Genomic DNA, 13,013 nt, shown 5'->3' on the forward strand with positions numbered 1-13,013 from the left:
TCAGGAATAAAGTTATGAAAAAGTTTTAAATATTGCTACGTTTTTAAGCAGTATCGCAAGCTTTAAACATAATATGGAACAGTTTTATATCTAAATCCAAAACATGAAAAAAGCACCATACAACTGATTGAACCGTACAACTAAGTTGACAGGGAAGACATTAAAGACATTAATCGAAGCAGCTAAGAAGATAGTTATAACTCTGGAGGAGATCCACAACTCAGCTACTGGAATCTATTGACAGAACTATCAATGTGAACTCTATCTGCAGGAAGAGCTCAGAGCACAGTCAGAATAAAGCATATTCATTAGAATGGCACAGAATGTCCAGAACAAGTCCATAGCAAGATTTGGAAAGTATCAATCCCAAATGCTTCCAATAAATCTGAGGGTACTTGAGCTATTTTGCAAAGATTGGGCAACAGTTTCAGTTACCAGATGTGCAAGAGATAGAGATAAATCCTAAAAGATTTGCAGTTTCAATTGCAGCAAAAGATTTTAATTTGGGAAATACTTTTCAAACCCTGCATTTTTTATTCCCCTTCACAATTATGCTCAGTTTTGTGTAATACTATCACAAAAATGCATAATAAAACACATTGGATTATGCTTGTAGCATGGGCATGAATGCAAAAGACTATTATTAAAGTGCAAAATTTGACAAGGTTAAAATAGTAGGCTGACAGTAAAATCAGTCAGTTCTTCCGATCTGATTAGGTTACTTAACCTCTTTTGTATTGTATATTGGGTGGACAGAAATTCAATGACTAACTAAGCAGTCTTACAAGAGTCATGCTATTATTAATACAGTAAGATGAAAAGACAACAATATGTTTTATTAGTTTATTTGACTTATTTTGCTGCAGATGTTTTCTGTTACAAAACATTTTATAACAGAACAGATTTAAATAGTACAAAACACACACACAAACCATATATATATATATATATATATATATATATATATATATATATATATATATATATATATATATATATATATATATATATATATATATATATATATATATATATACACAGCTGTGCTATTGGGGCTTCTAGAATGGTGATGGTAGAGGTGGTTTCCTGTACTTGCTCTGCATCCACACCCGACGCATTACAACTTTCTTCCCACGGTTCACTTGTAGTCGTTTGTCTTCAAGATTCTGAATTTCTTCAAGTCCAGCTTTGGAAAATAAATTATGGACCTCTTCTGTAAATGTTGCATAAAGCATAATCAGTGGCCTGAACTTTTTTTTTGGCTACAAAAATAATTTCCAAATTCTATCATTTAGATTTTCTTGAATACAGTTTTCAAATTCTCTCTAAACTGGAGAAAAATTGTGATTTCTTTTTTTGTTCAGTGATGTGATACATTAAAAATATATAAAGTCAGAAAATATTGGAATGGATTTACATTATTCACCAGGGAAAAAAGTACTCAACTGCTTTGTTCAGTAAAGCTGAGCTCAGGTCATAAATCCTGGACACCTTCACCATCACAGTACAGTATTATGCATAAAGTAAAGCGTACATTTTTCGGTCATTACCCATACCTTTAGTAAAAAAGTAAACGCAAGTTCCATCTCCACGTGTGTAGAAATTGTCTGATAAGCATCGACCTAAATATTAGAAAAAATATAATAATTACAGGAATGCATATGTATTTGGAAAAATATACTTCTAGGGTTCCTACCCAGTCTAGAAAATCAGCAAAAATATAAAAAATTATTTCAGTACTTTCAAGGTTTGGATAAAAAATGATTAATTAAAAAACTTGTGCTAGCCCATTATTCTAGGGTTGTGTCTATCCTTTCTTTCTTCCTCGTATACTTCCTTTTGTACTTCTTTCCTCTCTCCTTTCTTCTTTGCCACCTTGTCCTTTCACCTGCTCTCATCTTTTTCCTTCTTTACTTCCTTTTACCCGTACTTCTTTCTGTTGTTTCTCCTTTTCTTATTGCCTTGTGATTTTCCTCATTTCCTTATTTCCTGGTGTCTTTCTTATCATTCATTAATTATTTAATTAATTAATAAATTCATTCATTCATTCATCTTCCTTACAACTATATATATATATATATATATATATATATATATATATATATATAATATATATATATATATTATATATATATATATATGTATGTATTTCATGGTCAGGAAAACCCTGGAATTTTTAAATGCATATTGTGTAATAATTCTGGCATTCTTATTTTAATACACATTTAGTTTTAAAGTCGATGAGGAGCCTCACCTTTCTTAAACCTTAGCTGTGAAAGGTCATATCTCCCATAATCACGGAAGAGAAAAACTCCTCCATGCTTCAAATATGTTGAAAGTTGGTTCACAACTTTTTGCACTCTGTAAATAAACAGAAAGCAAATAATCAAATACTATTGATTTGTAAGTGAACAGCAAATGAAAGTCAGTGGAAATGTGATCCATCAGGCAGCAAGCAAGCAATGAAAACATTTAAATATACTTCTCCTGTTCAGAAACACCTGCTGCACAGCTCTGAAATTGTATATAATTGAACTGACACCCAGCTTATGTATAAATATTCCTTGAACCTCTTCACATTTTTTCAAATCACAACCATAAAATAATATTTTATTATGGTAATTTTATATGACAGAATCACCCCAAGTATGGCAGAATCCTGAAGTTGAAGGAAAACAATATGCAGCTTTTTTATTTAACAAATAAATCTGATTTGTGTTACTTGTATTTGTATCCATCCTTTGCAAGACAGTACTTATTCTGTATTTTATGAGAAGTTTAGGTGCTAGTCTAACACAAAGTTGGCACAATTTTGAAGTGGAAAAAAAAACGCATATCATGAAAATATTTTCTAACTAAAAGTCTCAAAAGTAATGCTTGCATTTGTGGTCCATAATATGTAGAGCACCTTTTGCTGCAGTTATAACTGCAAGTGTTTTGGGATATTTCTCTACCAGCTTTACACAGCCTGAAATATTTTATTCTTCTTTGTAAAATAAGTCAAGACCGGTTGAATTGAAGAGCATGACACATCTGAGAACATTTTAAAGTCTTCCTACAGATTCTCATTTGTAATTAGGTCTGGAATTTAACTGGACCATTCTAACACCCGAATATGATTTGTGTTAAACTGCTGAAATATAGTTCTGGTTGGATGTCCAGCAGGAAAGTAAACATCTGCTTCACTGCTTTTAACAGGATTTATCAAAACAGCAGAGTAAGAAAAAAATCCAAAGGATATACATACTGGGGTCTTAAAATATAGGTACTCAAAGTCAAGGGAACATAAAGAGGAGGGCTGGAGGGTTGTGAAAGGGGAATGAGCAGCTCGCTGATAAATAACTCTTCTTTATACTGTAATCTTCACCTACCGCTGAGGATGAATGGAAGAGAGCACAAAGACTGCTAGGATAGCATCCAGGCTCTGAGGAGGAAAAGGAAAAGAGTCCGCCTCCTCACAAATGTCGTGGACAAAGGCATGACACACAGAATCATCATAGTCCGGATGGTCCTGTTAGAGGGAAATAAACTGGGTCACATTCACTAAATTGTCTGTTTCCAAATGAACGTGGGAGATTTTCGTTGGCATAAAGTGTGTAAAATAAGTAAAATAACAGGACTCCTATAAACGTAAATTAATCTTGTTTGATATAAACATATCCCTCAAGATTTATTGAAGTAGAAATGCATAATTGTCTTTAGGATTCAACATCACGTTAATATTATTACTTAGTTTTTGATCCAAATAGATTTTACCTTAACCAGCTGAATGGCACGAGGGGAGAAGTCACAGCAGTATAAGAAGGAATCTGTCTTCCTGTGAAACAAAATAACCAGGTCTGAAAATATCAAATAATCATAAGTGGATACGTACTGCAGCTTTGGATAATTTTGTTCCTTTGAATCAAGACTCTTTCATCACTTCAACAAAACATAGATCTTGAAAGTTTCAGGAGTTCCCTGCTTAATGTCAAAATAAAACGGGTGAACCATCCAAACATCAACAATTGGCCAAGATATCACTGATGAGCACAGATTTTTTTTCCTTTTTATAAAATATTAAAAACTGAAAACTTCCACTTTTTCTGCCAGGAAACTCATCAGCAAGCATATCATTCTTTTGATGCACTGTGTTTGATCAGAAATCAACTGATTTAATTAAAATCAGTTGAACCTGATGCATGAATGTAAATGATATTCTTGTAACTTCTTTTAACATTGGATCTAATCCTACTACCTCAATCACGGAACATGCGGCGAATCTGTTCTCTTTCGTGGTCAAAGTTTGATGATTGTAATTGAATTAAAACAAAGTTTACACAAATAACATTTTGCACGTTAAAAGAAGAAAGAAAAAATGAGAACATGAGCCCAATCAGAGCATCTTTAGATAAAACATTATTACAGTAATCAAATATCAAACATAAATCTTTACATAAGTAATTATGTGTAAATCAGTTAAAAATATGACCTACTTTATGGTATTAACAATGGGAAATACACTGTTACCAACTCCACATCCAACCTGAGAAGAGATAAAGTGAACGGTCACGTTAAAGCAGTTAAATAACACTCTAAACATCTAAAACTAAGTAGGGGGATAAGCATAAACATGAAGAAAGTGAACATGTTTTAAAACCTCCAAAATCCTGAAAGACGCATGCTGTCCAGGAAAAGAAGAAATTTGTCTGATGGTTTCATTTGGTTCTGCTGCAGCTTCCTGGAAATAAAAGGTATTTGTTTTTGGCGGTGCTGAATGGGATCATTGTGTCGACAGTGTCCCGTTTCCCTATTAGTGTGGGAGCTACTGCGCTTGCTGCCTCGCCTGCTACCTGATGACTGCGGTATGCATTTGTCCTCTTTTCTTCTGCAGATGAAGGAAGTAATTCTGGGAACTCTAAAAACAGCCACCTGCGATCTTTGAAGAACTTGTCCTGGTGCACCTCGTAAAACTGGTCCCAGTACTGGCAAGCATCTGTGCTAAATTTACCTGAAGGAAGGAAATTGGATTTATGTTTAACGTTTTTTTTTTTTTTTTTACATTACATAAATAGTAATGTGATGAGGTAAATAATCAGGTGGCAACGTGTTTGTAACCTTGCTCTGTTAAAGGAAGTCGTATACTTGAATTTTCTTCTGCCTGCTGCCGAGCAGCTTCTTGGTCCTCCTTTGTCCACTGCACATGGTCCCTAATAGTGAAAACATTAAAAAAAACTAATAGAATTTGTAACTAAAGTGGAAGATAAACTAGATTTTATAATTTTAGTGTTTGATTCATAAATGTAAAGGAGAGACTTTAGGAAGGTACAAACAGATTGCTACTGACCACATGTTGTGTTTAAAGATATCATCGGGGTTTGTCAGAATCCGTGAACCCAAAGGAGCTGTAGGTCTCGCCTTGGTGCTCTTGAATCTCACGTAAAGCCGGATGAAAGCAGAAGCTTGTTTGACCAAAGAGCAGGTCCACCGTTTATGCATTTACTCCGCTAAAGATCAAGGAGTTCAATTATAACATTTATTCTATAGTTAGAAACTGAAACAGCAAAGTAATTCTCAATAACAACACACAATTTTAAAATAAGGCCAGCATACTTATTGGGTCCTTAGAAATTGTGTGCAAAAAATGTAAAACATCCTAAGATAAATTAATCTTTAACTGAGGCAACATAGCTTCACATTGAAAAATCATACTTTAATCTGAGCACATTTATGCAGTTAAGAAAACAATAATAGAATTCCACATTAAATAATAATTGTTTTCACAAAAGCTCAGCTGCCACACATGGGGGCCCAATTCCTTTAAAATAAACACCACAGAAGCATTTTTTATTCATACTTTACTTCTTAAGTAGACTAAGTTTGAGATTTCAGCTTCAATCACTCCAGGTGGATCTGTGGGAAAACAAAATGGATGAGTACATGAAAAAGCACCTCAGGCCCAGTGTTAAGTATGGTGGATCTGTAACAATGTGTATACGAATATTTTGAAGATGCAATTTTGTACTTGTAAAACTATAATCCATAATATTTCAGAAATTACAAGTGAATCTCATAACTTTTTATCCACAATTATTTTAAAAATATTCAATTAGGATGAAAAGGATGACAGATTAGAAACTGCATCAATATTATTCTCAAAAGTAAGAAAGAAACACAAATTAATGCATATAATTTGACAAATTTACGAAAACGCACTAAAGGAAACAAAATACTGGACAAAACATGAAAACAAGGTCACCAAAACAAAAAGCAATATTTTACAATATGAGCAGAATGTAAATGGAAAATAACGTGTGGTGATTTGAAAGCGCAAATCACTGTTTTAACTCATTTATTACAGGAAATAAGTGGATCTAGCATAACTACGTCTCCAAACTAAAGCCAACGAACGTCGGCGCTGTGGTTTCAGTCGGAAATGTTTTCTTATTTTGTCCGTAGAAGAAGACGCTTGGCAAACATGCAGCTGAACGGGCTAACGGCCAGCTAACTACAACGCCAACCGAAAAGCGACATTAATTTTCTCAGATTAAACCGATCACCAAACTTTTGCTAACTTCTGGACAGGTCCCACTGACCATGTAGATATACAACTCACTTTTAGCAAAAGAAAAATATATATAATCGAGGTTTTTAGCTAAAATAAAAGTTATATTTGATAGCTTCCATGCTAACTTACGCTGAGAACTACTGCGATCTGGGAAAGATCAAATTTGGTAAATAGTTCTTCGGCTTGGAGAACATCCCCATCCTTACCTAGTTCTGGATGTCGTGTGCCGTTTGATCGAACCTTTGGAGGCTTTGGTTTGTTGAGGAGCTCCGCCTGCAGATGGCGCCACCCCGCAGAAAGATGACTTTTAACACCGCTGATCTGCTGAACCGGAGGAGCAGAGGGATCTGGGATACTGGGACTTTACACAGATTCTGCTTGAAAATCCTCAGAAACATCACTCTTCACGTAACATAAAGCAACACTCTGAAATTGTATCAATTCCTGCTTTCAATACATATTTTCACTATACATGATTGTTGCCTCACTGTAGGAAAACAGGAGCTTCATTAAAGTTTGGAGCAAGACTTCAAAAACAGCAATAATGTACGAGAGTGGTAGAATCTACTGTGATAATTACCAGAACTGCTACAGTTGGTGAGTATGGATTATTCACTTGTATTATTTACAGAATAATCTAACTTATTAAGGTCAACGTTCAGACTCAATTTGAGCACAGCTGTTTCTCAAAAACATGTCAGGGAATTTGAATTTAAAAATTGACAGTCTTATCCAGCTAAAGGTATACCACACTTTAGGGTAGTTTTAGCTAGCAAAATTAATTACTGTTGTAAAGTAAAGCATATACCAGCAGGTACCATAGGATGAATGTGTGCATTGGTCACATGTGGAGGTGGCAAATAGATTATTTCTATCCATTGTTTGAGGTTTTCAACAACAAAACTTTCCTAGCAGAATTGAAATAATTTAGGCTTCAGAGTTCAGACACTCCATTTAGATTTGATCTCTTAAGACTTGTTGCCAGAGCCTGTATTTTTACGCTAAGATCTCTCCTCAGAAAGATCAAAGCTCTCTTGTCTGCTAGCTAAAATATTACTTGCATTATATTGTTCCAGTGTGTGTCTTAAATCTTCTGATTTTAGTGTCCACGATCAGCCCCAGAATTTATACAAATTCCCAAAGAAGTCCAAACAGCAGAAAATTGAAGATGCTCTGCTTTGTCAGAGTCCTCTTGTGAGTAAAATGTAGACGTATTTAGGTACTTCACTTGCGCCGTGTAACTGTTTTTGCAAAGTTAAACTACCTTCTATTACAACAATTTACAAGTCAACTAGAATTATATTCAATCAATAAAGTATATCCTGATTTTTTTTTGTTTTTGTTTGTTTCAGGACAAAACTTTATCCTCTCCCTCTGAACATAAACCCTGCCTCTTAGTTCTGACAGCAGATAACTGGCTCTGCCGCATTTCAGCTGAAACAGGAAAAGAGCTCCAGAGGGTTTATCTCTCTCCTAAATACAAGTACAGGTATATTTAAAACTCAGTTCTTTGTCTTTTGATGGGTTATAGTTTATTTTATTTTATAAATGTATATTTGAAAACTTGTGTTTCTGTTTTGTAGATATCTTGCCTGGAATGTTTCACAAGAAACATTTTACATTAAGTCTACTCAGCACAAAGAAACACCCTTGGCAAGACAGGTAAAAATCTATTATTTTAAGCTAATTTAAAACATGTTGCACTTTTATAGAGACATTGAAAGCCTATATGCCTAACAGAATAACAACTCAAGATAATTTAAGCATTCTTGAGTTGTTATTCTGAAATAGATGAATCACTAAATTGAAAAAAACAATAGTTTTTATGTATTAAGGGGGTCTACTTTCCATTTTTTTGCATCAAAATGTATTAAAAATAAAGATACAAAGAAATAGCATAAATATAGCCTTGATAGATATTTATCATGTAAGAATTAAACATTTTAGTGTCCTTTTAATAATATATTTAACAAATATCTGTGTAGTTTTTTTGTTTTTTTTTCTCCCACAGGCAGGTATATCACAGAATGCAATCATGCACATGGCCATTTTTCATGTTTTCCCCTTGCAAATTGTGGGGATTTTGGAGATAAATAAAAAGGTATAGTTAATTTAATTATATAAGGGTACCTGATTTGGGATTCATGTTATAAAATGGAAATTATTTTATTTCAGGGATTTGGAAGTGGTGTTACAGATGTGGTTCTGTCCCAGGGTGTCCTTGCTGTGTCTTACAGTAACAAGTCAGTGAAACTGTACAGCTTCGAGCACATTGTCCAAAGAGTATGTGGAGCAATCAGCTGGAACGATCTCCATTAACATGCTATCATTGAAATGTATTTGTAGAATACCATAGATGAAAAATAACTGTCTTTGTTGTTAGTGCTTAACTGAAGAGTTGACATTGGGACAGCAGAGTCCCCTGCTGGGACACAGAACCGTCGGGGACGCTCCATTTGGTATCCCAGTTAACATCCAGATCACAGGTGAAGCACTTTAACCCCGAGGCATTCCTTCATTTAGTTCTTCCCTCTATTAAGCTTTTATAAACTCCAGTCTTCATTACTATAGCAAATATTGAGAAAGATTTCTTAACTTAAACACCAGTGATAGCAACTTTCTTTTATGAATAAATACAAAAGTGAATTTTTCTCGACCCTCCAAATAAGAAAAATAAAAAATGACGAAGCTATCTCGTCTTATAACAAGAACGCTTCTTGTTATAATGGAAAGTAAATTAAAAATGTAATACTTTTTTGGATGGTATTATCACCACGTAGTAGCATCTAAGATTGCAACCAACATAGATTCTGATCAATTGTTAATTTTTATGCAACGTTGTTTATGACACAAAATTCCGTCTGTTTAACATGCTAGTATAAACATATAACCACTCAAATGGAATCTCCATTGTTAGGGTAACTTGAGCAAGTTCTCTTCAACAAACCCTGGGTCTTTTGAACCTCCTTCATAACATTGGTACAAGTTAGAAGGAGTTCAACATAATTTGTTGGGTGCTGTGGTGGCTCAGAGTGAAGTACAACCCACGTATGGAGGCTTTGGTCCTTGACACATCAGTCACACTTCAAGACCCGACCTGATGACCTTTTCTGCAGGTCTTCCCCCTCTCTCATTATCCAATTTCCTGTCTAACCACTTTCAAATAAAGCCAATAAAATAAAAGTAAAAAAAAAAAAAAAACAGGCATACACACAAATTGTCACTAGAAATATGTGTTTTTTTTATTTCACAGAACCGCCACCACTTCTTTTTGAGGCATTCTCTCACAATGGTGTCCAGATCGGTGGCTTCCCTTGGCACTACATTTACACTCCACCACACAAAAAACACAGAGGGACTCACTACATCTGTTCACTCAGGGACAGCACTTTGGTAAATATAGAGTTTTCTTCATCTTTGCAGGACAACATTTGTTCTTTGGCTGATGAGCTAATGATTTGTTCATCAGTATTTGGGACAAATTATAAACATGGACCTGATTAGTGCTCTCTAAAGTACAAATTAGTGAGCTTTGAATTGTGTATCAACAGACGTTGACTAGACATAATATTAGAAAACTTTGCAATATAAAAATACTGACTAAGTATTGCAATGGCAACATCAGTTTCAACCCATTCTTTTTTATGTATGTCTTCTGTTGATGTGTTGAACAGAGCTCTGTGAGACGTTTAATACTTCAGTGTTTTTTAACGTAACTCTGCTTTAAACTTTACAACCTCCTCTCAGACTTATCTGTTGCTTTCCCTGTTTTTCATAATGATGTTTAATTTCGGATGCTCTCAAAGAACATCTGGATTTATATTGAGGGAAACACGGGTAGGTTGTATTTACTAATTAGGTGACGTCTGAAGGCAAATGATTGCCCTGAATTTTATTCATAAATATCAAAATACAGTGGACTGAATACAGTGGACGCACAATTCACATTTCAGTTTTTAGACGATTTACGAAGCTGATTTTTCTTTCACAAATCTATTTTTCACTACTTTGTGTTGGTTTTTCACATAAAATCCAAAGAAATTATATTAATGTTTGTTGGTGGAGCACAACAAAACATGGCAAAGTTCAAGGGGTGAGAATTAGTTTTGCAAGCGACTGGTGGTAACAAAATACTGTTCATAATAAAAAAAGTCAGCATGTCACACATTGTCCAATTTAACCATGCCTTTAACTACATATCTTTATGATATTAGGCAAAAAATGGAATCCAGAACATGAACTGTTGCTCTCTTGAGAATGACGTCATCTTCTTCCATCCGGCCGATTCAGGGAGAGTCATCCACATTGGACCCAACACTATAAAGTGAGTGATCCGGTCAAGGTTAACAATATAAATAGTATTATATAACGTCATTGTTATCTTCTGTGTCGCTTGCACATATTGTATGATCATGTATGTCTTTCCTTTCTTTTGAAGTGTGCTGAAAGTCATTAGTGAACTAAACAGTCCTTTGCCATCAGAGGTGCTAGAGGATTACTCTCTGACAACACATCAAAGCAACGTAGGTGAAATATTTAGCATCTTTACTGTATATAAGATGTTTTATTAATACTCATGGTGTTGAGCGTTGCTGGTGTCAATGTTCTGCAGCCGTCCCCTCGTGTCACCGTCACGTCTTCAGGCCGGGTAGTGAGATCGAGATTTCAACAACTGGATGATGACCCAATGCAGGAGGTACCAATAGACTGTTCTGAGCCTTGATATAAACAAAATCACACAGACATAGTACTTCTTTTTCTCTTGACATAACTGTCCCTGAGGCCCCAAGTTTAATTTATGTGAAAACAAAAAAACATCCATGTTTTTGCTCTTGTTCTCATTTAAATCTGCGTATGCATCTTAATGCTGTTGCTGAGAATCTAGAGAGGGATAGCAGACAGTCGATTTAGCAGACAGATATTTTGCTGCAAATCAATCCCATCTGCACAAATCTGATCACTCCTCTGTTTATAGAAGAGCGAACACTCTCTGAAAACACCTACAAGTTGATGAAGGATCATCTCTAAATTAAGCATAGTCTAACCACCACCTAGCTGTCTGTACCAAAAAGCTTTCCAGTCATATGAGCAGCATTTGTTCCAAAGCAACACATGATGAATCTATACTTGGATGTGTATTAGACCTGGCCTGTGGTCACAGCTTTAGGTCTCATAAAATGTATTGCAGATATGAATTTTGTTTTGAAATTTTGAGAATCTAGCGGTTCCTCATAAGAAAACTGTAAATTACAACAAGGTGTTATGGAAAATGTGTAGGAGGCTCTGTCTATAAAAATGTGTATTGTATGGCTCCTACAACAGATCTTATGCTTACAGATTTATTTTTTTTGTGTGTCACTGGTAACTTTCTGTTCTTAGCCGATACTGTTCTTGACAATATGCATCGTTTTTTTGGAGCAGGTGTAAATTTGTTCAACTCAGAGCAGTCTTTTGATATTTCAGACCTTTCGGTTGCTGGAATACGAGGATGAACTCGACCTTTTGGCCATAGCGGTGACTAACGGGGAGGGCGAGGAAGGCAGAGCTCATGTCCAACTGCATGACAACCAAACAGGGCGGTTACAGCGAAAGATTGATCTGGATGAGCCTTGGGATGAGGTTTGTAATATAAAGAAGCTTATCAATTTGTTAATTAATCAGCCTTTTTCTGTCAGTAGAAAAAGGGTCATATAAAAGTATATTCATTATAAATTGTTCTATGTTTGAGTAGTTTTATTACTATTATGTTCATGTGTCAACAAAAGAAACTCACTGCTTGGTAGTGCATGGCAGTAGATTGGGAAAACATTGCTGTGAGTCGTACAAAATAAGGACGTAGTTGGTTCCAAAGTAAAGAAATAAACATCAGGCTGTGTGTGAGTTAATGCATTTCTATTCTCTGTTTCAGACTTATCCACATGAGCTGTTCTTTGACAGAGACACCATTGTTCACATTGAGCAAAAGGGCAGCCAGTTCTGCTGCCATGTTTATAAACTCAGGACCATCACTAAATGACAAATTGACTGAATGATAGTGAGATGTTTTTCACAATGTTGTAAAGTTGTTGGAAGGAGTGGTAAACTTGTGGATTATTGTATATTTTTATTCTGTCTGAATATCTGTTTTCTTTATTATAAATTTCTTTAATCACTAACAACCGCAAAAATTTTATTGTTTTTTTTATAAACTCTCTTTCTCTCTTTTGCTTTTTGTCATGCACATACATACACATTTTATTTAAATTTTAAAAGGACATTTAGAAATTCTTAATTTTAATTTGAACATGAACTGCAAACAATTTCAAACAGTACTTTGCTGACAGAGTAAGGCTTCTTAAAAATGTTGTTGTTTAATAAACAATCAAGAGGATTCTCTTCACTTAACAGTGATAAAACAAATTCCTAAGTTTAAGCCAAAATTAGATCAATAAATAAGCATATAACCATTTGGCTTCTTGATTTAATA

At 34.7% G+C, this 13,013-nt stretch overlaps 2 protein-coding genes across 2 annotated transcripts; one reads left to right on the top strand and one right to left on the bottom strand.

Moving 5' to 3' along the window:
• Window positions 1–1,041: 1,041 nt before the first annotated feature.
• On the bottom strand, window positions 1,042–6,831 carry mettl8 (methyltransferase 8, methylcytidine). The gene is made up of 12 exons (XM_055031485.1): window positions 6,754–6,831; window positions 5,842–5,892; window positions 5,327–5,486; window positions 5,098–5,189; window positions 4,833–4,990; window positions 4,640–4,720; window positions 4,476–4,525; window positions 3,757–3,817; window positions 3,372–3,511; window positions 2,255–2,361; window positions 1,557–1,622; window positions 1,042–1,213 (listed from the first exon to the last, which is right to left on the bottom strand). The coding sequence occupies exons 3-12, from the start codon at window positions 5,476–5,478 to the stop codon at window positions 1,059–1,061; spliced, it is 1,062 nt and encodes a 353-aa protein (XP_054887460.1). The 5' UTR covers window positions 5,479–5,486; window positions 5,842–5,892; window positions 6,754–6,831; the 3' UTR covers window positions 1,042–1,058.
• dcaf17 (ddb1 and cul4 associated factor 17) lies at window positions 6,385–12,983 on the top strand. The gene is made up of 14 exons (XM_055031484.1): window positions 6,385–6,955; window positions 7,041–7,144; window positions 7,651–7,741; window positions 7,900–8,036; window positions 8,131–8,209; window positions 8,559–8,648; window positions 8,723–8,830; window positions 8,931–9,033; window positions 9,801–9,940; window positions 10,762–10,871; window positions 10,986–11,070; window positions 11,160–11,243; window positions 12,011–12,166; window positions 12,456–12,983. The coding sequence occupies exons 1-14, from the start codon at window positions 6,827–6,829 to the stop codon at window positions 12,561–12,563; spliced, it is 1,524 nt and encodes a 507-aa protein (XP_054887459.1). The 5' UTR covers window positions 6,385–6,826; the 3' UTR covers window positions 12,564–12,983.
• The last annotated feature ends 30 nt before the right edge of the window (window positions 12,984–13,013 follow it).

The sequence above is a fragment of the Poeciliopsis prolifica genome, unplaced genomic scaffold (genome assembly GCF_027474105.1).
Source record: "Poeciliopsis prolifica strain line A6 unplaced genomic scaffold, Auburn_PproV2 SCAFFOLD007, whole genome shotgun sequence".
NCBI classification, from domain to species: Eukaryota; Metazoa; Chordata; class Actinopteri; order Cyprinodontiformes; family Poeciliidae; genus Poeciliopsis; species Poeciliopsis prolifica.